Source organism: Nycticebus coucang, chromosome 2 (genome assembly GCF_027406575.1).
Source record: "Nycticebus coucang isolate mNycCou1 chromosome 2, mNycCou1.pri, whole genome shotgun sequence".
Classification (NCBI taxonomy): Eukaryota; Metazoa; Chordata; class Mammalia; order Primates; family Lorisidae; genus Nycticebus; species Nycticebus coucang.
This window is the reverse complement of record NC_069781.1, coordinates 180,882,307-180,908,689: the sequence shown is the minus strand read 5'-3', so window position 1 is coordinate 180,908,689 and position 26,383 is coordinate 180,882,307. Positions and strand designations below refer to the sequence as shown.

The window sequence follows — 26,383 nt, the reverse complement described above, 5'->3', positions numbered from 1 at the left end:
GCAATTCAAATGTCAACACACATTATCCCTCTTATTCCCTCCTTCCCGAGACTAAATGTCCTCTTTCCATTGACATTAGAGATTCAATGGAGTCTGTTAATATGCTAAGCTTGCAAAGCCCCTCTCTTTTCTCTCTGTACAAGACACAGACCTGGGCCCTGAAATGACCAACAGATCAGCTACAAAACTGGGCCCCGTGCCTACAGGCAGCGATACTCAGCAAAGCCAGTGTCTGTTGTGTGGGGACACTGTGCTAGCAGCTTATCTGTGGTATCCATAATTGTTACAACCACTCTGTCAAAGGAGCACCATTACTTTCCCATTGTAAGATGAGAAAGCTGAGGTCACAAGTTGAACTGACCTGCAAACCTGGGCCTACTTGACTGCAGATGGCTCCACTTAAATATCCCTTTTATTCCAAGGTTTCAGATACTTACTTTTTTCCCCACAGGCTTAAGATCTATATACCATGGATTTTAAAATCTGTCTTTTAAGCCATATTATCACAACAGTATACCGTTTCAAAGTGTATGTCACAGAACAGCAATTAATATACTCTATCAAAAATCTGCACATTTTCGGGGTGGCACCTGTGGCTCAGTGGGTAGGGCGCCGGCCCATATACCAAGGGTGGTGAGTTCGAACCCAGCCCCAGCCAAACTGCAACAAAAAAATAGCCAGGCATTGTGGCGGGGGCCTGTAGTCCAGCTACACAGATGGCTGAGGCAAGAGAATTCCCTAAGCCCAGGAGTTGGAGGTTGCTGTGAGTTGTGTGATGCCACAGCACTCTACCGAGGGCTTAATAAAGTGAGACTCTGTCTCTAAAAAAAAAAAAAAAAAAAAACTGCACGTTTTCAAATAAGCATCAGTAAACATTATAGTGCAAGGCATAGTGTCTCAAGTGAATACTCCAGGATCACACCAATGAATCATTGCTTGCTGCAGTATTTTTGTATCTAGTAACAGGTCATGCTGTTCTTACATAACCATAAGATTCAGACTCATTGTCCCCCTAACAGAGGCCCTCTGCTATGTATCTAGGACATACTGCCTTTCTCTAACAGCTGGACAACCATTTGCTGAGCTCTGCCTGGTACCAGGTAATGGAGGCACAGTGAGGAGGAAGAGGCGGCCCTGTGCTGGGTGAGTCTGCAGACCAGTGGAGAGACGGACCGTGATGTTCTACCTGTGAAGCTACGCTGCAGGGGTGCTGGCAGGGGTGGTGGTGGGGGGAGGATGTTTAACCCAACAGAAAAACCATACAAGGTTGTAGGTTTGGAGGCTGATGACAGCAAATGGAAGCTGAGGAAGAACAGACAGGAAGTCATCCCTGGCTGGGTGGTGGTGCTATCCATCTAGAGGAAAAATACAACAGGACAAGCAGGTTACTATTTTCTGTGGTGACGAAATAATGATTTCCAGGCTCGGCGCCTGTAGCTCAGTGGTTAGGGCAATGGCCACATACTCTGGGGCTGGCGAGCTGGAACCCAGCCCAGGCCTACCAAACAACAGTGACAACTACAGCCAAAAATAAAAATAGCCAGGCATTGTGGTGGGTGCCTATAGTCCCAGCTACTCAGGAGGCTGAGGCAAGAGAATCGCTTAAGCCCAAGAGTTTGAGGTTGCTGTGAGCTGTGACGCCACGGCACCTACCGAGGGCAACATAGTGAAACTGTCTCCAAAAAAAAAAAAAGAAAAGAAAAAAGAAATAATGAGTTCCATTTCAGAGATGTTGATATGGGCTACCCAGATGACACCATTAAATAATATATTTATACTTACGGACCATTAAGTAACATATTTATAATCACTCCAGTATGTGCAAGGTCCCTCCCGTCCAGGGCTCAAGTGCGCGCTCTGATGGCACACACAGCAGGAAGAGCAACTCAGCGTGTGAGAAAGAGGGTGGTGGGCAGGAAGGAGCTAGGCAGATGAACCAAAATTTCTGGGTGGGAGAAGAAATGAAATAGCAACCTCAATTTACTTGATGATATGGAAGAAAAAGTCTTCCAGGGCAGAATGAGGGTGAAGATGCAAGTGGGATGTGGGTGCAGGCCTTGAAGATGTGGACTCCAGTTCCGCAAAGATGGGGGCAGGAAATGGAGAGGAGCCAGCCAGGGCCGGGACTGCAAGATCTACCTGGAACATCCCTTCCATGTCATCTGTTCTAACAGACTCAAAAACATGCTTACAGATGGAGTACTTCACATCCATCCACACTTTAGTTAAAAGAAGTCAGGCTTGGGCGGTGCCTGTGGCTCAGTGGGTAAGGCACTGGCCCCATATACCGAGGGTGGCGGGTTCAACCCCGGCCCTGGCTGAACTGCAACCAAAAAATAGCCGGGAATTGTGGCGGGTGCCTGCAGTCCTAGCTACTCGGGAGGCTGAGGCAAGAGAATCGCCAAAGCCCAGGAGTTGGAGGTTGCTGTGAGCTGTGTGATGCCACGGCACTCTACCGAGGGCTATAAAGTGAGATTCTGTCTCTACAAAAAAAAAAAAAAAAAGAAGTCAGGCTTGGCGCCTGGGTCTCAAGAGGCTAAAGCGTCAGCCACATACACTTGACCTGGCGGGTTCGAATCCAGCCCGGGCCCACCAAACAACAATGACAGCTGCAACCAAAAAATAGCCAGGCATTGTGGCAGGCGCCTGTAGTCCCAGCTACTTGGGAGGTAGAGGCAGGAGAATCGCTTGAGCCCAGGAGTTGGAGGTTGCTGTGAGCTGTGATGCCATGGCATTCTACTCAGGGCGACAGCTTGTGGCTCTGTCTCAAAAAAATAAAAAGAAGTCAGACAAGGCCAATTCCACTCAGAAAGGAGGCCTGCACAGGACAACCAGGAGCTGGCTGCACCATGTTCCCATGAAGCCACGGCAGCGTCTCTCCTGGTCTGCCTGAGCAGCAGACCCAGAGTGATCGCACCACCTGGAGGCATCAACACTCAAGCTCCAAGGAATCAGAAGACACATCTAACTTAAAAATCAACTATAAACTGATTTCTTTCCAACATTTATTTGGGAAACAGTATGAACTGTTCAGGAAGAAACCTCCAGTTTCCACACCGGCCCCTGGCTCGGAGGTGGCCAGCTTCTTGGGAGCTGATTTGGGGGAGCTCTGCTGGTTTTCTCCTGTAGTATTAGCAGGAGAAAGTCCTTTAGCATCACCTCGTGGTTTGTTCAACAACTGCCAAGTAGTAAAATTTCACAGACACCCACAAAATCAAAAGCACAAAAACTGTGACCCACAGAATAGAGTGGAACCAGAAGGATGCTGGGAACATTCACTGGAAGGACGTGTCAGCCTCCTGCTCAGGGCCTTCAACACCCCTGAAAGAACTCTCTTGTACAATGTCCTTACTGTGCAATACATTTTATAGACTGAAGGTACAGCAAAGACACCTATCAATTCAAATTTTTCTTTATGACTACTTCTTATTTGAGAAAAATTTTATCTAGTGCCAAGTCTTCTATAAACTAAAATATAGTATCATTCAGTTATTAGAACTAACAATCTTAAATCCTACTCTCCGAGTAAGACTAACCAGTTTCCTCCCCCAGACTCTCCACACTGCATCTCCACAGTGTAGATGACATCACCAGCCACCTTGTATTTACCACGTCTCTCTCTTCCCCTGGATAGGAAGCTCCTTAAAAACAACATCCTTACACTGCTAACTGTTCTAACAAAGTCAGCCCCATTCAGGGTGGCAGGACTTGCTATTGCCATCCCTGTTGGCTGCATAAGGTCTCCCCACACCCCCTCTGCATATGACCACTTCTCTCTTTTGGCTAATTAAGAGCTGCATCTGTTCCTTTTTTACCTTCTGCCTTAGACGACCCTGAAAGCAAAGGCCAGTCCACAGCACACGGTAAGTACGCAGTTGACAGTAACACAGAATAAATTAAACACCTGGAGATCAGAGTTGTTGGTTATGATAAATTACTCCATTCTGGTTTTTCAGAAATGACTCAACTGACTTCAAAAGTCATTTATCTCATAGTTCAAAAAGTCTAAGAGCCTTCTTACAGAAGCTTACTAAGAGCAAAGACTGGGTCACACTCTGGCTAGCCACTTCATTTTGCAAACTGGAGCAGACCCCTTAACTTCTCACCTGCAACAGAGATACTGAGCTCACCAGGCAGGCTACAGAGAGAACGGGGATAGTGTAAACAAATGTGCAGACACCTAGCGGAACGGTCAGCTCACTACAGACTCCACAGTCCTCATACTCCTCCACCTCGCAGTACAACACATACACAAGGACGACTCTAATTCCTCGTGAAGAGTCAACGGTATTGTTGATCTGAATTGTTAAAATGAATGAATCCTACTGCTGTATCTCAAAAGTCTGGACTTGTAGACAACCAATATTAATACTGCTAATACCTGGCTCAGGGCACTGGCCACACGCACGGGGGCTGACTGGTTCGAACCCAGCCTGGGCCTGCCAAACAATGACAACTACCAAAAAAAAAAAAAAAATAGCTGGGCATTGTGGCAGGTGCCTATAGTCCCAGCTGCTCCAGAGGCTAAGGCAAGAGACTCGCTTAAGCTCAAGAGTTTTAGGTTGCTATGAGCTGTGACACCACAGCACTCTACCGAGGGTGACATAGTGGAACTCTGTCTTTAAAAAAAAAAAAATGCTGCTAATACCACTACTCTACTTAATTAACATCACCATTTCTGTTTACTGTATTATTCTTAGCCTGAAGTCTAAAAAGTACTATAATTATTACAGAGGACAAAAGAACCAAAAATGAAAAAGGACGGCCACAGGAGAGAGATGACAGGGTATTTCTGAGGTTGAAAACTTTAAATCTGACCTGCATTCCAAAGTCATCAGAGTTGAAACCAATTCTATTTATCTATGTTACCAGAGTTTAGGGCAAATAATCAGAAGTTGACTGTAATGAACAACCTTCTTTTCAACCCACCAGCACTGGGGTAACTCACTACTTAAAGTCTATTTAGATAGCAACTTTAGGAAGATAGCTTCCCCACTCTATCTCTTTTGTAAGAGTTTGTTTCATTCTAATGTTTCTGGAATGGAACAAACTGCCAGAATGACTCATAAAAGATAAAAAATGAAACCCATGTCTTCACTTTTGTAATAACTCAAACATTAAATGGCTGAATTAAAGTTCAACTTTTCTTATGAGATCTGCTGATACGCAGCAAACTCAGGTGCTTTCTCTTACCTGTGTGGTGGCTTACACAGGTTGCCACCAATCACTCTATTGATATGACTTGTAAATTTAATAGGATACCAGCATTATTCTTACACATAGTCTATACACCAAATTTTGTTTTCCTAAAATTAGGATTTAGGTTTCATGTTACCATTTAAAATCCATGAAAGTGCAAGGTGCAGAACTTTGATTCTTAAGGCTCAATAACTGACCCGTAATCGACATTCTGATGCTGTTGACCTGCTTTTCTGTCATCTTCCTAACTGTCCAGAACATTCTCCAAGTGTCTTTCTTTTCCTCATTACCATCACTTTGGAAGAACACACGCTATCTTGGTTACCTAATCAGGTGGAGGACAGCAAAGTGACCAAAATGCACCACTACCCATTGGCTACAGATCAACTTATGTTTTACAAGTGGAAGGGGCTCAATTTAGTTCTATAAAATAGAGACATGTAATAAATATAAGGATATATACATTCAAACCAGATATGGACTAAACAAGGGCAGATTCCTGCAAGCAGGTGCCATTTCTCGTTAACTCTGGGCTGAGTCCTTTCAATTATTCTTTTCCTGCCAAGAGCTAATCTTGGTGTGTTAAAACACAGTAAAATCCACTTGATCCAAAATAGGCATTAAAAAGAAATAAACCCATGTTATTCACAAAATGCTTTCTCATATCTTAAATATAAAAAAGAAACAGTGCAAACTGAGTACAAAGCAAGGATTATCACATTCAAGTCATGTACAGTTTGAACACAGGGCAAGTCCATAACACATGTACATTCACACTGTGGAGCACAATTATTTCATAAAAGGCGAGACGTGCAGATATAACTTGTCAGCAGGAGAGGACGGCTAACAGACAAGGGTTTTCACTTGACACAAGGTGTGTCTGACACCGTCCTCCTCTCAGTTTGTTTCTGTATCATCTTACTGTTCGATAACATTCAAAACATAAGCTTTCATCAGAAATTCTTATTAATACACAAGTAATCTCCTATTGCTACAGGTAATATTTTACCACCACAGTTCATAAGCTCAGACTGTCTTAAATTTCACATTCAACAGACGATGAGATCTGTTCCCATCTTCACTCTCCATTTGTACCTGTTTAACTATACCTGCAATCTTTATGGCTACGGGATCCTCTGAAACCGGAACAAGCCCTTCTTTAACTTCAACCTGCTTTTCAGAGACCAGGGGAGATGTGGTAGGAGGAGAATACTTGGTTTCCACATAAGCCACAAGCGAAGAGGAAGAAGGCTTAGAATCATGAAAGAGACTGGCCCAGGACTTGGGCTGGCGGACAGGAAGGGCGCCTGACACAGAGACCACGCCGTCAGCAGGCGGTGAAGCACGCTCGGGTTTAGTTGGGTCCAAATCTACGCTCTCCATAGTGTGCAATTCCACTCCATTGGCAGCTGTGCCCTCACCCGAGGATTCAAGTATTTGTCCATTAGCAACTCCAAGGTTTTCAGTAGTATTGGTACCAACATAGGGCTGAGCCCCAGCTGTCCTTAACAGGTTGTCTCTGCCAGCCTCTCCAGGGAAGCAGGACTGATCAAAATCAGTCCCATGGACCCCTTCAGGCTGCTCTGCAGTCCTGGTGTCACCACTGAGTGCTCCGGGGAAAGAGCCATCAGGCCCACTGTCACTGACAGAGTCCGTGGAGTTCTGAGGGCTGTCACAAGTCCTGGGCGTAACCGATGGAGGCACGTCACCCATAAACTCCGCATCCTCTATGCTGATGATGCTCACAGCTGCTGAGTTAGCATGGCCATTGACCAGGGCCTCTGTGGAAATACCATCTTCACCACCATCTTTCAAGTAACTATAATATCCAGGTGGCCGTTTCTTCTTCTTTTTACGCTCCCTTTGTCCAAGACCACCTGAGACACCATCGTTTTCTAGAACCTCTACCTCCACACTGCAACTGCTATCCTCAGCAAGGGCAGAGCCTGGGTAATGACAGTCAGTGGAACTGTAGCTTGCTTCCTTATCTATGCCATCAGGGCTTGGTTTGGAAGTTGTACAACCAAGAATAAATTCAGGGGCCTGAGGGTTCAATGTGCTTGAAATACTATAGCTGGGGCTTCTCGGCAAAGTGTCACTGGGTTCAATTACTTCATTAACACCAAATTCAATTCGCTGATATTCTTGTCCTGTTTAAGAAGGAAATAATTAGTTAGAATAAAGTTTTATAAACTACAAAAGTACCAATAATTATTCATTTCCTTTTTGAAAACTAAAACCTTAAATCTTTTCCTAATTAACAAAGCTATGACATATTTTATTTCTGCAGTGAAGAATCTGCTGAAAATAACTACAAAATTATATTTAATTTGTGGATATGAAAAATTGAAGCCTGTATTTATCTTTCTAGTAAGAAAGGCTTTTCAGAAAGTAGAAATTAAATTTGTAATAAAAAGCAAATAATATTTTCCCTAGTGTAAAAATACACCTCTAGGCCCAGCATTGGGAGGCCCAGATAGGAGTATCACTTGAGTCCAGGAATTCAAGAGGAGCCTGGGCAATAGAGAAACCCCATCTCTATAAAAAAAAATTAAGGGGCGGCGCCTGTGGCTCAGTTGGTAAGGCGCCAGCCCCATATACTGAGGGTGGCCGGTTCAAACCTGGCCCCGGTCAAACTGCAACCAAAAAATAGCCGGGCGTTGTGGCAGGCGCCTGTAGTCCCAGCTACTCGGGAGGCTGAGGCAAGAGAATCGCTTAAGTCCAGGAGTTGGAGGTTGCTGTGAGCTGTGTGAGGCCACGGCACTCTACCGAGGGCCATAAAGTGAGACTGTCTCTACAAAAAAAAAAAAAAAAAAAAATTAAGAAAAAGGGTGGCGCCTGTGGCTCAGTGAGTAGGGCGGCAGCCCCATATACCGAGGGTGGTGGATTCAAACCCAGCCCCAGCCAAACTGCAACCAAAAAAAAAATAAATAAATAACCAGGTGTTGTGGCGGGCACCTGTAGTCCCAGCTGCTCGGGAGGCTGAGGCAAGAGAATCACATAAGCCCAAGAGCTGGAGGTTGCTGTGAGCTGTGTGAGGCCACAGCACTCTACCGAGGGCAGTAAAGTGAGACTCTGTCTCTACAAAAAAAAAAAAAAAAAAAAAAAAAAAAATTTAAGAAACAAAAAATTATTAACTCAAAAGGCTAAGGCAAGAAGATCACCTAAGCCCAAGAGTTGAAGCCTGAAATAAACTATGATAGGGTCACTGGTCTCCAGCCTTGGTAACCCCAAGGTAACCCCAAGACCCCATCTCTTAAAACAAAAACAAAAAACCCCAATGGAACCCAAAACTTCCTTTATGCCTGAGATAAAGCTAATTTAAAGACATAAAACACGGTTTAATCAGCTATGGCAGTTAGTGTGGCTTATGATTCCAAAAACATGAACTACATGAAGAATTTTGTGTATTAAAGTACTCTTCCAAATTATCCATGTCTTGGTCTCCTCCACTGATATTTTTAACTGAAGTCTGAAAACTGGCCCTTATATTAACACAGGTAAAAGTCTACTAAATGAATTCATATTAAATTCACTCCACAGGGGTAAAGATACTTCCTTGGGCGGCGCCTGTGGCTGATTGAGTACAGCGCCAGCCCCATATACTGAGCGTGGTGGGTTCAAACCCAGCCCCGGCCAAACTGCAACAACAAAAAAACAAAAAGATACTTCCAAAAATACTACAAGATAAAGTCAGAACCAAGAACTTTTAAGTATCACCTTGGAAACCTTTAATAAATACTTCCTTCCAGTTCACCACAATCTATATACATTTTTTTCACAGCTCTGAAATTAGGTGACAAATGACAATTTCTTCAAGTCTAGCTTAAGGGGCCAATTTTTTTTCAAAGCATGTATTTCATAATACCTAAAGAATGCTGTTCTCCTGCAGAGAACTGAATATATTTCACATCTTGAAAGGTCCCGTAGAAGTCTTCTTGCAGAATATAGATCCAGAGAGGGGCCAGTTATGTGCAAGCTGGTATGAACGAGGACGGGGCCTCTAGACTCTTTCTTTTTTGTTGTTGTTGTTTGGTTTTAGCTGTGGCTGGGTTGGAACCCACCACCCTCAGTATATGGGGCCGGCACCCCACTCCTTGAGCCATAGGCGCCACCTTCTTTATTTTTTTTGCTATCACAACTCCTGGGGGGATTCTGCCCCAACAAAAGGTTTCCAGAGAAAAACTCTTACGATGCCAGTTAATCTAATTACTTTAATCACTATTTCTATCTTTACTTTAGAAAGAATCAGCAGAGAAAAATGAGTTTATCGTTACACCCAGGAGGTGACTGTCCATTTTGCCGCCAGGCATCACCCATTCCACGGTGCTGAGGCTGCCAGTGCTGCGGGGGCTGAAATGAGTGTAACCGAGGAAGAAGAACACACCACAGAGGCCGCCCTTCTCAAGACTGTAGTGTATGTTGTGAAATCACATTAAAAATTAGCACGCATTGTGTCATGTAGCTTATGCAAGATAGATTACTGCCTTTCACATCTCACTTCCCAATCTTATCAGAACATGGAACATTCTAGAATGGGACGTGACATGAAAGGAACCGTTTCAACATGCTACAGCTATTATCACAACATTGACCCAAAACGCTGCTTGATGGTGTCACTGGAAGGCAGACTCCGAGCCACAGCAGCTCCTCTTCTTACTGAGGAACGCTCACTGCGGACACACTGCCCTGTGCAGCACAGGAGAGCTGACACAGCCCCTCTGCCAGGCTGGAGGAGCAGGGCAAGCCAGCAAACCAGGCTATTCAGCCCAGTCCCCACAATGGGAAGATGGGAACTCAGCACTGAGACCACACAGGCGGGAGCGGGGGGTAGAGGAACATCCCCTCAAATAAACATGACATCCTAATCCACCATTTCTCTAAGTTGACCTGTTGCAGTAGGTGCAGTACAGTGGCCTGGGTGCAAAGTGGGGGGTGTGAGGGGGGACATTCCAGAAGGATGCAGAGATCAGTATGGCAAGGCTCCTGTTCAGGGAGTTTTAAATTGACTAGGGAGACCAACACATGGAAATGAATTTGGTCCCTGCCATCAGCAGCTGAGTAGTTTTTTTTTTTTTTTTGAGGCAGAGTCTCACTAAGTCGCCCTCAGTAGAGTGCAGTGGCGTCACAGCTCACAGCAACCTCAAACTCTTGGGCTTAAGTGATTCTCTTCCCTCAGCCTCCCGAGTATCTGGGACTACAGGTGCCTGCCACAACGCCCAGCTATTTTTTTTGTTACAATTGTCCTTGTTTAGCAGGCCCGGGCTGAACTCAAACCCACCACCTTGGGTATATGCGGCTGGTGCCCTACGCTCCAGCAGCTGAGTAGTCTTAAAAGCAGTCTGTGATTAGTCAAAGTGACCCAGTGATTACATATGCTGCCGTTTACAGCAAAAACTTCACGGTGTAAGGAACATTCATTTGGCAAGTATGGACAACAGGAAAATGATGTTTGCAGGCAGCCTGCCCGCCCAGCCTATATGGCCAGAATTTACTTCAGGGAGATAGAAAGAGAACTGGCTTACCGTCGGGTAGTGTATCCACAGCCTGCGTGCTACACAGAACTGTTCCACTGTACGGAGGAAGCTGAATGAGGAAGTGGAAAACAGGTTAAATCGGCAAATGGTAAAACCCAACACACTGTATTTCATTAAGGTGACATTCCACTAAAACTTTTTACTCCTGAACCTTCTTCCCATGACATTACTTTTATCAAAATAATAGACATGAAGAGTCAGTAAAATCTAGACCATCTTCATTTAACTTAAGAAAAAAAAGAATGAAGGAATGCTTTCGAATTCTGTGTAACTATTAAGAAGCTCTAAAAATGAGACCAAAATGAACTCCAATGGACATGTAAATCAGCCTTCTTTTCACAGAAGGTTAGTGACTGACAATGACAGCCACAGTTTTCTTTGTCCACTAGTAAACATGACTCTGACCGACTTCCTGCATTTCTTGTTCAGGACCACTCACTACAGCACAGCCAGCAGAGGTAGGGACCAGGTCTATTTATGGGCAGAGAGCAGAGACCCACCAGAAGAGCAAAGCTGGGAATCCCAGCTCCCTTTTAACACAATGCTTTAAATAACTAAACTAAGAGCAAGTAGCCACATTCCTTGTCTGGAGAAGAAATGCAAAATGGCTGAAGTGTCTGGCCACTTTGTTAAAAAATAAACAAATAATAGTACTACAAATATCTCAAATTTTTGTTCTTGCTGGCTATTCCATAATGTTTATCTAAAGAGTTGGAAATGCATCCAATGGATGTTTGGAATAAGACAGTTTAGGAAAGGACAGAGTAAATTAAATGGACAAATGCTACCCTAAAGAACAAAACAATCATGTCCTGCCCCAGCGTGTCTCAAAGTCTGCTCACTGCAGTCCAGTGGCCCAGTGCCTGGATGGGTCCCAGGTCCACAACATCCAGGGACTGACTGAGTCTCATGCCCACTACTGTCTGAAAACTGACATGTAAGTGGCTTCCATGGCTGATTTCTCCAATGAACTCTTAGCATGCTAATTTCGTAATCATTCTCCAAGAAACCCAGACTATTCTCTTCCCATAGATAGAATGACAAGTAGGAAATGAGAAAACACAACAACTCCAAGGGAACCGAGCAATTCCTGGACTTGAGAACTGCAGATCCTTCCTCCACCAGGGGCACTGCAGTAGCCACCACAGGGGATGAGAAAGCACTCGCATGCTGAGACAGCCATGAAACTGGGCCTGCAGTGCAAAGACCATTCACCCCAGAGCAGGAAGCTGCAGATGTCTACAAGGGCAGTGTACACAGCGGCCACATGTGTCTGGGGAAGCCGCAGGTCTCGTTCATGGTCCTCTGTAGTCAGAGAAGGTTCAGAAACTAATACACAGATGGCCTCCTCTCTGCCGTGACACTGGGGTGCCCCCTGCTGATGAGAAGCTATACTATTTTGAGACACAAAGTTCTGAATCACTATACTTACACAAAATCATTGTGACACCAAGAAATCATGTTTTTCTGAGTCAAAACAAACAAGTTTCATAATCCCATGTAACAGAACAAAAGTCCTCATCAAACTTACTGTATTCTGTTCTGCTCCAGAAGAGAACAGTGAAGAAAGTTTCCGACCTGAGAGAGGATGGCAGGCTGGGAAGACTCAGTTTGGAGAAGAGATTTCAGCACTCATCCCCTTGAAAGCCCATCCACAGCAAGGAGCTGCTAGACCCTGAGAACCATCCTCCAGCTCACCTCCTCTCCAAACACTGCACCACGGACTGAATGGCCACCCCAACTCCCAACTGCTCCTAGCAAAGCACAGAGCATGAGCCTGTCCACCGGGAAGGACAGCCGATGGGGCTGAGGACAAGCAAGTCGGGAGGCCGGACCAGCAGTACCAGGTGGCACTGCCGGTGCTCAGGATGTGCCAGGCACACATCCCACTCCTCCACTGTGGGGAGGAAGTCCGGGTATTACCACGGCCATCTGACAGATGAGACGTTCCAGGTCACACTGCTAGCAAGTGGTGCACACAGCAAGGGTCCAATAACAGACCAAAGTCAGACTCGGGGCTGACACCACCATTCTATATTACTGTACTTAACACAATTACTTTGACTTACTAATCTAATAAACAGTGCAATTCTGAGGACTCCAAATACTGGAATAAACTGGCACAGAAGAAACGTGCGTGTGTTCCTTTTTCACTGCATGTGTTGCCTTTCACTCAACAAACGCCTGCCCTATCACAAGCTCCTCAGTCTGTAGTGAATGTCTATATAAATACACAGCACAATGAAAGTGTAAGAATGGTTCAAACTTGGTTCTCTAACTATACAGATATTTATAAGAATAAAAAATTCAAAGATCAACGTAGGGGCGGCGCCTGTGGCTCAGTGAGTAGGGTGCCGGTCCCATGTACTGAGGGTGGCAGATTCGAAGCCGACCCCAGCCAAACTGCAACGAAAAAATAGCTGGGCGTTGTGGAGAGTGCCTGTAGTCCCAGCTACTCAGGAGGCTGAGGCAGGAGAATCGTCTAAGCCCAAGAGCTGGAGGTTGCTGTGAGCTGTGATGCCACAGTACTCTACCGAGGGCGACAAAGTAAGACTGTCTCTGAAAAAAAATAAAAATAAAAATCAAGGCAAAACACAAAATTCCCCACACAAACGCAAACTGAGCCAAGGTGAAAACTTAAAATCTAGTCTCACAACAGTCTGCAAACAGCCTTGTGAGGGAAATCTAAGGCCTTAGGTACAGCGGTAGTGTACTGAATCTTCTTCTGAGCCTGTTTCTGTGTGCACTGCTGACACACCTCTCTGAAATCCCATTAAGACACCAGTTGACAGCTGTCTTCACTGGCGTCTGTGCTGTCCTGCTGTGCGCTCACTTACCAGGAACAGGTGAGGTGGGCATGTCATCCCCCATACTGAGATTCTAGAAATCTATAAGAATGAGCATTTCCTCTCCATTTTTGAACATAAGGATCACAATTATGACCAGGGCTCAAACATGCTTATTAAATAAGTTGATTATTTTGGCCCCTGGAGAAATTCATTTTTAAATCACCTTGGCTTATAAACTAGAGCATAGCTCTGAAAAAGTTATCAGTTAATTAACACTGATATTTAAAAATCACCTGATAGGGCCAGGCACAGTGGCTCACACTTGTAATCCTAGTACTCTAGGAGGTCAAGGCGGGTGGACTGCTTGAGCTCAGGAGTTCAAGACCAGCCTGAGCAAGAGCCAGACACTGTTTCTTAAAAAAAAGAGAGAGAGAAAGAAAGAAAGACTAGGGGGGGGCATTGTGGCAGGTTCCTGTAGTCCCACCTACTTGGGAGGCTGAGGCAAGAAGATCTCTTAAGCCCAGGAGTTTGAGGTTGCTGTGAGATGATGCCACGGCACTCTACAGAGGGTGACAAAGTGAGAGACTGTCTCAAAAATAAAAACCACCTGAATTTGTTTCTCCTGACTCTGTTAAACTACTGGCCACTTTATCTTGCCAAAGGGAAGCTTTCAAATAAGCAAACTAAAAGACCAAAAAACTCAGCTCAGAGGAGTGTTATTTTTGTAAAACTCTTTTACATTTCAACGTTCTATATTTTTTTTTTCTTTTTTTGAGATAGAGTCTTACTTTGTTGCCCTCGGTAGAGTGCTGTGGCATCACAGCTTACAGCAACCTCCAGCTCTTAGGCTTAGGTGAGTCTCCTTCCTGCCTCAGCCTCCCGAGTAGCTGGACTATCCAGCTATTTTTTTGTTGCAGTTTGACTGGAGCCGGGTTTGAACTGGCCACCCTCGGTATAGGGCGGTGCCTTATCCTCTGAGCCACAGCTGCCGCCCAACATTCTATATGGCTTAATTTTGGTTTTTCAGTTCTTGGCTCCAAGTAGAGAAAAAATGTTTTGATAAATTTGATAAATTCCTAATAACCGAAAAAAAGTATATGAAGAACATGGCTACATTTCAACTTATGCCTCAGCCACATGGTGAGAACAATGCACATACGAAGTGAAATAATTTAACCTGTGAAATAAAAGGCCAAACGATCATATAGCCACATATCTCCCCATGAAAGACTTGGTGCCCTATTTAATTTTATATTATTATAATTCAAACTCCTGAATTATAATTATACCACTGAGATAGAGAACTCATTCTAATCATGCCAATGAACCTGTTTTTCCCTTCTGCAAGCTACTGTGATTTTGAAAGACAAGTCATCATACTTTCCCAAGCTTTAATACATGCTCACAAATAGGAAAAACAGAAAACACAGACACACTAAGATTTCTGAAGCTAGAACTCATTTTGATGAGATACAACCATGACTTCCACATTTAAAGTCTGGCCTAACTTTACCATCCGCATCCTTCATTTCTACTAATAGCTGTACCTATGCTAGGCTTCAGAACATACACTAGCTGATTTCCCACCATTTATGTAACATAATCATTCTCTATTTTTCAAAATTAAAAAAGACAGAGAGAAAAGAAAGGGACATGAGATAAAGGAAACTACCAAGACCACTGAACCTATTTAAGGCAAAGTCATCTCAGGTCTTCAGACTTGAAATGTGGTGCAGTTCTGACTTTCACGCTACACGAGAATCAAGTTTTAATTCTAATACTTACTTGCAAACAGACACACCCACATGTACACTTGAGAAAAGCAATAAAGTACAGAAATTGATCTTTATCATTTTTAAAAATCTTTAATTGCAAAGAAACATTTCCATTTTCCTTCAAGTACCACTGTATCTTACTGTGACTCAAAGGCAGAAATTATGGGCTCAGTGCCCATAGCACAGTCGTTATGGTGCCAGCCACATACACCAAGGCTGGCGACTTTGAACCTGGCCCGGGCCAGCCAAACGACAAGGACAACTGCAACAAAAAATAGCCGGGCGTTGTGCAGGCACCTGTGGTCCCAGCTACTTAGAAGGCTGAGGCAAGAGAATTGCTTAAGCCCAAGAGTTTGAGGATGCTGTAACCTGTGACTCCATGTAACTCTACCGAGGGCAACAAAATTGAGACTCTGTCTCGAAAAAAAAAAAAAAAAAAGGGGCAGAAATTATTCAAAATCTGAATCTTTAGCAGAGTATACAGAATACAATCTCAACACTAACACTTGGGGAATACGAAATCTGATTGTGTTTTTACTGTTTTTTTAATCAAAAAACACTAAACTTCAGTCCTTATTCTACAGAATCCCAATATGAAGGGATACATTTTTGCGTCAGGAAATGCTATACAGTAATTCAGCTTTCACTTTCTTCTGGCTCATATTCTGAGATCTTCTAACATCAACTTAGTATCAGTGAATATAAGAGATAAAAATGATGAACTGAATTATTCGTTTCCAAAGTGAAACCGCACATAAATTTCCTTTGATTTCTTTTTCCTAAAGTGAAAGAGAAGAAAACAAGTAATCTTTCATGCATCTATATAGTTTAAATAATTCTTTAAAGGTTATTTTAGGGCTGGGAGCGGTGGCTCATGCCTGTAATCCTAGCACTCTGAGAGGCCAAGGCAGGTGGATAGCTTGAGCTCATGAGTTCAAGACCAACCTGAGCAAAAGTGAGATCCTCATCTCTATTAAGAATAGAAAAACTGAGGCAAGAGGATTGCTTGAGCCCAAGAGTTAGAGGGGTTGCTGAGAGCTAGGATGCCACTGCACTCTACCCAGGACAACAGCTTGAGACTCCGTCTCAAAATAAATAAATAAATAAATAAATACATGTTATTTTAATTCTAACTCCCCAACTCTAAAAAAATATTCAGAATTTAAGTAGCCAGGGTGAAGAGGATTGAAGAGATTTGCCAAGGTCACATGCAAGTGGCCCAGCCAGGCCTCCACCCTAGTTTTCGACTCCAATTGTAAGGAGTTGGCTCCTTAGAATTTAAAAACTAGGGCAGCGCCTGTGGCTCAGTGGGTAGGGTGCCAGCCCCATATGCCGAGGGTGGCGGGTTCAAACCCAGCCCCGGACAAACTGCAACCAAAAAAAAAAAAGAATTTAAAAACTAGTCAGGCTTCACTTAAAAGATTCACTTGACGGGTGGCGCCTGTGGCTCAAGGAGTAGGGTGCTGGTCCCATATGCCAGAGGTGGTGGGTTCAAACCCAACCCCAGCCAAAAATCACAAAAAAAAAAAAAAAAGTTTCACTTGACATATGCAATCCTCCTTCCCTTTTCAATATAATTTCAACAGTTTCATATTTAAAATATAAATGTGGGGGCTGGGCGTGGTGGCTCACGCCTATAATCACAGCACTCTGGGAGGCCGAGGCAGGTGGATTGCCTGAGCTCATGAGTTTGAGACCAGCCTGAGCTAGAGCAAGATCCTGTCTCTAAAAATAGCCAGGTATTGTGGCAGGTGCCTATAGTCCCAGCTACTCAAGAGGCTAAGGCAAGAGGATTGCTTGAGCCCAAGAGTTTGAGGTTGCTGTGAGCTCTCACACCACAGCAGTCTACTGAGGGTGACAAAGTGAGACTATCTCAAAAAAATAAAAGGGCGGGGGGGAGGCTATAAATCAGAAAATTCAAAAAGGAAATCTATATTGCCAGCAGATGTGTAAGAATGATGAAATAGCATTCAACTGTTTGCAATCTGAAAGATGTAAATTAAAACAATGGGAATTCATTTATTACACATCAGATTAACAAAATCTTAAATATGCCAATACTGAGAATTTGGGCAAGGATTTCTTAAAATGTAAGCAAGAAAACTCTCAGGTGCTGCTGATAGGAACAGACTGTTAAAACCAGAGAAGACTAACTGGCAGCTTCTAGTGAAGTGATGATGTGATATCCCTTGCAAACCCAGCAATTCTACTCCTAGGTCTGTATCCTATAGCAATTCACAGAGAAGCAAAAGGAGACATGACAACTTGTGTTTACTGTAATATTTATAAAAAACTGAACTGAAGACTTAAATGATCCTTAATAAGAAAATGTACAGAAACTGTGGTATGTTTGATTAATGATATTGAGCAATTAAAACAACAAAAAGAGCAAATGCATCAGAACAGATCATCTAAAGAATATAACATTAGTTTAAAAGGATGAATATAGTATAACAGGTATGTGACATTTTGAAGCATATAAAACACAACTGACTCTGGTGATAACACACTCGTGTAATAAAAAGGGTGAAAATAACAGTGAAGAACCAATACTTAACAGTTTCAACAGAATAGTGATTTCAGGGAAAAATGGGGGGGAGGGGGGCAAGATACATTACCAGCAGTCTCTGCAATGCTTTTTTTGTTTTACATTTAAAGCAAAATGTTACTATCAGTCAAATCTAGCTGGTGTGTTCAGGCATTTCTCTGCACTTTTCTTTACATTGAAATTGTTTTAAAAAAATTAAAAACTTGGGCAGCGCCTGTGGCTCAGTCGGTAAGGCGCCGGCCCTATATACCGAGGGTGACGGGTTCAAACCCGGCCCCGGCCAAACTGCAACCAAAAAATAGCCGGGCGGGGTGGCGCCTGTGGCTCAGTCAGTAGGGCGCCGGCCCCATATGCCGAGGGTGGCGGGTTCAAACCCAGCCCCGGCCAAACTGCAACCAAAAAATAGCCGGGCGTTGTGGCGGGCGCCTGTAGTCCCAGCTACTCGGGAGGCTGAGGCAAGAGAATCGCTTAAGCCCAGGAGTTGGAGGTTGCTGTGAGCTGTGTGAGGCCACGGCACTCTACCGAGGGCCATAAAGTAAGACTCTGTCTCTACAAAAAAAAAAAAAAAAAAAAAAAAATAGCCGGGCGTTGTGGTGGGCGCCTGTAGTCCCAGCTACTCTGGAGGCTGAGGCAAGAGAATCGCTTAAGCCCAGGAGTTGGAGGTTGCTGTGAGCCGTGTGAGGCCACGGCACTCTACCAAGGGCCATAAAGTGAGACTCTGTGTCTACAAAAAAAAGAAAGAAAACAAAAACAAAACAGTGCCACCCAGGCAGAATTTAAAACATTAAAAACTTAAAAGGAAACATAATCATTAATCATATCTACACATGTACTTAATAAAACACAATTTCTTACCTCAACTGAAGAGCGAGGAGTCACAAAGAACTGATTAAATTCATCAGGGCTAAAATCTCCAAAAATATACTGAAAAAAATAAGAGTCACAGATCACATAAAATATACAAATAATACTCACCAAAAAAAGTAACATACTATAACAATTCTACCAAACATTTGGGCCAGAATCCCCAAAATCCTTTCTCAATTAAATAAACAGAGAATCTGCAAACTGAGATTTCTAGGCGTAGTACTTTCCAATTACAAAAAAGAAAATACTATTTAACCTTTCCTAGGAATTGTCAAAGAATGGTATGAAACTGATAAAGATTTTAGAACAAGTCAATTTTGTATGGTAAACTTGTAGCGTCCTGCTTGCAGAATTTTTGGGTTCACAAATATTTCCAGTTGTTCCATTTACCTTTCTGCTGACTCATGTCACTACCTCCATTTCAGTTTTCTCTGCCAAACATACTAAAGAAAAGCAGAAAATGTGGTTCAAATGGGAAGATAGGGAAATCCAAAAAAAAGGAAAATATTAATAATCCTGATTAATGATCCTTAAAGATACATGTAACTTTTTAAAAAATGCATTTGACTGTGATATACAGATATACACACTATTAGACAGACATGCCCCCATTAAAGGCCCTGATTTCACAGAATTTTGAATGTGACTTTCTGGAAAAACAACTGGTTAAATTGCATGGACATGAGTTTGACAAAGTGCCCACCAGTTCATATTCTCCCTAGGGCTTCCAGAAGTCAGTCATTGACAAGAATTAGCATGACTAGATTTCCACACTAGGGGATCATTATTTACTAATCAATAATTATTTAGAACCTAGTAAATGCCATGCACAATCAGTACAGGGGATAAAACTGGTTAAGCAGAATTGTGGTTCCTTCATTCTAATGGAATTTGCAACCTGGTAACTCACAGGGAAATTTACAAGCATATGTAAACCTGTAAAAATAACCTGTAACCAAATATTATATAAATGAATAATACCTATTATTATTGTAAATGTGAAAAAAAATGACAGCTATTACTCATACCCTGCTGGTAAGAATACATAAAGGAAAACATTTCTGGAGGGCCCTTTGGCAATAACTACCCAAACCATAAATGTACACTAAGGAAAAAAAGTCTTCACATAGTATTTACAAATACAGTACTTGGCAAAAGTCCACAAAAAAAAAATGCATTGAAAAAAAAAATGCATTGATGGTAATAGTGAAAATAACCAAGACCTCAGAATGATTTAGAGATGACCCTCTGAAATATACTCATTGTGAGCTTACCACCTTTCTCCTCATCTCCAACGCTGGAGAAATGCTTTACCACATATTAATTTCACTAAGGCACGCACCAAGTAATGGAAGGGCAAATTATTTTTAGGTGAAAAGAAAGCTTAAAATTTAAGCACAGACTGCCATGAAAAAGAAGGTATCCGTGAACAAGAAACTGTTTGTGGAGATTAGACTGCTAAATTTAAACACTCAACGGAAGGTCTTAATAGCAAGTCAACAAAGCTATAAAGCAATGGGACAACATTTAGAAGTTCCAAGAATAAAAGTATTTTTGTTACTAGAATTCTAGGGCATTTTTTTGGATACAATTCTAATCTATAGTTAAATTATCATTATTCACATGGAAAAGAAAAATAACATTCTCAGACACCCATAAATACTTCTGAGGTCAGGAGGACTGAATTGCTTAAGAATTTCAGAAAACAATTTTCATTCAATAGATGCAAGAGAGATAAAGAAGTAAAATCCAAGAACTGTTCATATTGCAGCTGTGAAGTTTCAGGGAAATATTAATAAGAATTACTAAACTAGGGGCGGTGCCTGTGGCTCAGTTGGTAAGGCGCCGGCCCCATATACCGAGGGTGACGGGTTCAAACCCAGCCCCGGCCAAACTGCAACCAAAAAATAGCCAGGTGTTGTGGCGGGCGCCTGTAGTCCCAGCTACTTGGGAGGCTGAGGCAAGAGAATCGCTTAAGCCCAGGAGTTGGAGGTTGCTGTGAGCTGTGTGAGGCCACGGCACTCTACCAAGGGCCATAAAGTGAGACTCTGTCTCTACAAAAAAAAAAAAAAAAAAAAAAGAATTACTAAACTAGGCCAGGCAGTGGCTCATAGTTGCATAGTTGGTAGTTAGCAGTCGCTTATAGTCTTTTTTGGATTAAATGTTTTAATCAAGCCCTAATCTCTTGTTAAGAGTGATCTTAAAACCAACAGATTTGCAAAATTACAATGTCTTTGCAAAATGGGTACATTTAAAGAATTATAAAGTGACTTGTTTACACATGGGAGGCCATGGAAGGAGGATCTCTAAGTTTAGGAGTTCAAGACCAACCAGAACAGGAGCAAGACCCAGTCTCCACTACAAAAAAAAAATTAGAAAATTAGCTGGGCAGTGTGGTGGGCACCTGTAGCCCCAGCTACTTGGGAGGCTGAGGCAGGAGGATCACTTGAACCCTGAAGTTTGAGGTTGCTGTGAGTTAGGCTGACGTCTCGACACTCTAGCCAGGGCCACACGGTGAGACTGTCTCAAAAAAAAAAAAAAGGAGGGGGAAAATATAAAAAGTGTATTTTGTTTATATATAATGTTTGTAGTTATTAATAATATAGGTTTGAGTTCACATAAAGAGATTCTGAAAAGATAAACAAAAGGGGACATAACTATTTACAAAGATGGGGCAACTGAGTGGAAAGGGGAGTAGAGGGAACTCCTTGGTAGGTATCCTTGTGAAGTTTTAATTTTTGACATATAAATACCACATCTATTTAAAACATTAATTATAAAAAGTCAATGTAAACAAGTCACTTTACAATTCTTCAAATGTACCCATTTTGCAAAGACATTGTAATTTTGCAGATCTGTTGGTTTTAAGATCACTCTTAATAAGAGACTAGGGCTTGATTAAAACATTTAATCCAGGGCGGCGCCTGTGGCTCAGTGAGCAGGGCGCCGGCCCCATATGCCGAGGGTGGCGGGTTCAAACCCAGCCCCAGCCAAACTGCAACAACAACAAAAAAAAAATAGCCAGGCGTTGTGGCGGGTGCCTGTAGTCCCAGCTACTCGGGAGGCTGAGGCAAGAGAATCACCTCAGCCCAGGAGTTGGAGGTTGCTGTGAGCTGTTTGATGCCACGGCACTCTACCGAGGGCAATAAAGTGAAACTCTGTCTCTACAAAAAAAACAAACAAAAAAAAAAACATTTAATCCAAAAAAGACCACAAGTGACTGCTAACTACCAACTATGCAACACACTAAAATATCACTTAACACCTGACAAATGGCAGACAGAGCTTCTGTGAACTCCCAACTTAATTACCTTAATACTGGCTCACGTATATTAATAAACAACTCTATTAAAATACACATAAATCGGGCTCAGTACCCATAGCTCAGAGGTGAAGGCACCAGCCACACACACTGGGGCTGCTGTGTTCAAACGCGGCCTGGGCCTGCTGAAACAAACAAACAAAAATTAGCTGGGCACTGTGGCGGGTGCCTGTAGTCCCAGTTACTCGGGAGGCTGAGGCAAGAGGATCTCTTGAGCCAAGAGTTTGAAGTTGCTGTGACCTATGATACCACAGCACTCTACCCAGGGCGACAAAGTGAGACTATGTCTCGATTAAAAAAAAAATACACATAAATCGCATCCTCCTGCCATAATCAAACCTATTTCCAATCCTTAAATTGCATGAGTTTTTGAAAGTGAGCAAGCAATTACCACTTTACCAATATCGAAAAACAGCTGTCTCAATTTTGTAGCTAAAGTAACAAAGGGAACTGTTAGGAAACCAGTATCAAGGGTTACAACCATCTCTGCAAAATGTTCACCCTCCTGAGGGGCACTGGTTAGAATTTCTGTTTCCTATAGAATAAGTAAGTATATCTCATACGCTCACGGTAGATAAGCTACTTAGATCTCTTTCCTATGTGTCTGTCCATTTATCACCTATACTAAAACAGGAATTCTTTTGTAGCATAGCAACTATATACAAAAGGAACGTCTAAAATTGGGGAAGCACATTCCCAAATGTCAGTCACTAAGATGACAGGCCAAGGAAATCCTAAAAATAAAACAAACTTCCTATGATTGTAGTGCATGTTAAAATTTATATATATATTCTAGCAAAATAAATAATCCTGATATGATGACCATCCGAACATCCATTTCAAGTGATATAATAAAATAACTCGTATAAAGGTGGAGGCTGTGGCATCACTTCAATGCTTAACAAAATCATCTGTACCATTCAAAGCAGTACTACGAGGAAGCAATTATTGCCAACATTATTCCAAAAAGACAAATAGCAATGCTGCTTGTAAAATAAATTAGAATATAACTTCAGTGGGAAGGGAAAAGGTCATTTTTTTTTAGAGTCTCACTTTGTTGCCCCTGGTAGAGTGCTGTGGCATCATAGCTCACAGCAACCCCCTCAGATTCCTGAGCTCAAGTGATTCTCTTGCCTCAGTCTCCCAAGTAGTTGGGACTATAGGCGCCCAACACAATGCCCGGCTGTTTTTAGGGACAGGGTCTTGCTTTTGCTCAGGCTGGTCTAGAAACTATGAGCTCAGGCAATCGATCCGCCTCAGCCTCCCAGAGTGCTAGGAATACAGGTGTAAGCCACTGAGCCTAGCCAAAAAGGTGATTTTTTTGATGTGCTGTTCAACTACAAAAGGAAGGACAAATTATTTATTCACAGAAAATTCTGTAAGTGGACATAAATTATACGACCCTGCCATTTTAAGGAAAATTATTTAACTAAAATGATACCTGATCAAAGACTAGAACAAGGCATGCTTTGTGCCCTCAAAAAGTTTGTCACAGAAATTCAGGACAGCCAATTGCTAGAAAAACGCTCTGGTCTCACCATCTCCTGCTCTAAAAGTCTTCCTAATTTCCACCAAAGTTACTTTGGAAGTTTGGCAAAATGAGAAGAAATGTTACCAAAGGAGGGGAGAAGGGACTGTGCTCTTCAAAAAGGTCAGTGTCATAAAAAGGCTGTGGTGGCTCGGCACCTGTAGTTCAAGCAGCCACATACACCAGAGCTGGCAGGTTTAAATCCAGCCTTGGGCTGCCAAACAATGACAACTACAACCAAAAACTAGCTGGGCGTTGTGGCGGGAGCCTGTGATCCCAGCTACTTGGGGGGCTGAGGCAAGAGAATCGCTTAAGCCCAAGAGTTTGAAGTTGCTGTGAGGTACGATGCCAGAGCACTCTATCCAGGGCGACATCTTGAGACTGTCTGGGGTGGGGGAAGCAACTTCACTCTCTTTTTTTTTTTTTTGAGACAGAGCCTTAAGCTGTCGCCCTGGGTAGAGTGCCATGGCATCACACCTCACAGCAACCTCCAACTCCTAGGCTCAAGCGATTCAGCTGCCTCCGCCTCCCAAGTAGCTGGGACTACAGCGCGCCCACCACAACGCCCAGCTATTTTTTGGTTGTAGTGGTCATTGTTGTTTGGCAGGCCTAGGCTGGATTCGAACCCACCAGCTCAGGTGTATGTGGCTGGCGCCTTAGCTGCTTGAGCCACAGGCAGAGCTGCAACTTCACTCTTGTTAATAGTTAACTCAACTACTACAAGGTAAACACGGAGAATTCCCCTAGATGTTAAGCATCTCTGTATTAGAGGAACACTCCTCAAATGGAGGAACCAGAAAGCAACATCAAATGCCCCTTTTCAGGGTTCTGGGGCTCATGAGGAAGACACAAACGCCTGCCATGGAGGGGCGCAGGTGCCTACAGCTGCCTAGGGCATCTGCACTCCCCGTTCAGGGTTGGGAAGACTGAGCTCTAGGGCGGAGATTTCCCACACACACAAGCACAAAGCTGAGCTTCCCCTCATAACCTACCCCAGCCCCAGCCCAGGCTTTCCTAACTCCAACTGCTCACAAGTTTACCTTCTGGTCCCTTCTAAAGAGGACATGAAATAATATACACACAAGAAACACTACAGGAGGAAGGGGGCAAGCCCACAACACACAGATAGATGAGACAGCTGTCAGTATCATAATGACAGGCCTTAAAGACCAAGGACCCAAGTTTTCATCTTTCATTTACATAAGTGGAATTCTTAAGCACCCTGTGTTTGTAAGCACCCACACTGGGATTTTTAGTTTCACATTCCTTGGTCCAAAGACTCTTACTAGTTAGTGGTACACTAGAACATCTAAAATACTGCGGATCATCTTTTTACTCTGTTGTCTGTTTGCAGGTAACTGTGTTCCCCCCCTTCTTCAAGCCTCTGTCCCATCATCATCAATCACCTCAGATTACTCCTGACTGGATCAACCTCTGCAACTGCCAAGATCCTCTGACCATGTACTCAAATTCCACGCTACACACAAAGACAATATTACCATAAACAATGAAAACAAAACTAGTGATTCATTAAACAGAGTGCTACAGGTGCTGGAACTTGCAGGTGCCATCTGTTCTCCAGGATTTTTTACTTAATGAAATATGCTGGAACCAGACCAGCGAAAGACCACCTGCCAGGAAGGGAGGCACATCACTAAAGCAGGAATTGATTTTATAGGACATCCACGAAGAAAGGAGTCTGACTACAAAATTATTTACTTCCCGGCGGTGCCTATGGCTCAATGAGTAGGGCGCTGGCCCCATATACCGGAGGTGGTGGGTTCAAACCCAGCCCCGGCCAAAAAAAAAAATTATTTACTTCCAATTTCATGGCTATTGCCAATGGAAAATCTAGAGCCACCTACTGAGAAGAAGGAATGTTACCTGGTATATCCACTCCTCTCCTTCCCATTTTAAGATTGAGTACAGAATTTCCCCCTTAATGAGTTGCTTTGGTTGTTTATGAAAAGCAAAGTTACTTAGAAGCATTTGTTGAAGTAAAAACATGAAAAAATGCTATCTACTATAAAGACATGCAAAATAGAGTGCTGACAGCTAAGGGTTCAGACACCTGAGTGAGCCCTCTAAGGAAACAAGTCTCTGTTTACTTTCTCAATTTAAGAGCAGCGCCTGTGGCTCAAAGGGATAGTGTGCTGGCCCCATATGCCGGAGGTGGTAGGTTCAAATCCAGCCCTGGCCAAAAGCTGCAAAAAAAAAAAAAAAATTTCTCAATTTAACTTTCACCTGTTGATCTGTTGGAACATGCACTACAAAGTATACTTTAGGCTCGGTGCCTATAGCTCAAGCGGCTAAGGCGCCAGCCACATACACCAGAGCTGGCGGGTTCAAATCCAGCCTGGGCCCGCCAAACAACAATGACAACTACAACCAAAAATAGCTGGGTGTTGTGGCAGGCACCTGTAATCTCAGCTACTTGGGAGGCTGAAGAAAGACAACTGCTTAATCCCAAAGAGTTTGGGGTTGCTGTGAGCTGTGATATCACTCTACCCAGAGTGACATAGTGAGACTCTGTTTCAAAAAAAAAAAAAAAAAAAAAAACAGCCAGGCATTGTGGTAGGTGCCTATAATCCCAGCTACTTGGGAGGCTGATGCAAGAGAATCGCTTAAAACACAAAAGTTGGAGTTTTCTGTGAGCTGTGACACCACAGCACTCTACTGAGGGTGACATAGTGAGACTCTGTCTAAAAAAAAAAAGAAAAATATTAACTCCAGCCTTGAGAAAGTCTCCCTGATGTATGTGGAGGTCAGGACTGAGATTCCCAGAAGAGAAATGTTTTTACCCAATCAGCTCCCGTTT

The 26,383-nt window shown here is 43.1% G+C and overlaps 1 protein-coding gene across 1 annotated transcript in view; it reads right to left on the bottom strand.

The window, feature by feature from the left end:
• Positions 1-26,383, bottom strand: part of USP10 (ubiquitin specific peptidase 10) — a 68,516-nt gene that overhangs the window by 21,445 nt on the left and 20,688 nt on the right. Inside the window, exons 2-4 of the mRNA XM_053553610.1 lie at positions 18,704-18,772; positions 10,725-10,785; positions 6,309-7,349 (exon numbers count right to left, since the gene is read on the bottom strand). Coding sequence (XP_053409585.1) covers positions 6,309-7,349; positions 10,725-10,785; positions 18,704-18,772 — 1,171 coding nt within the window. The remainder of the gene's footprint in view (positions 1-6,308; positions 7,350-10,724; positions 10,786-18,703; positions 18,773-26,383) is intronic.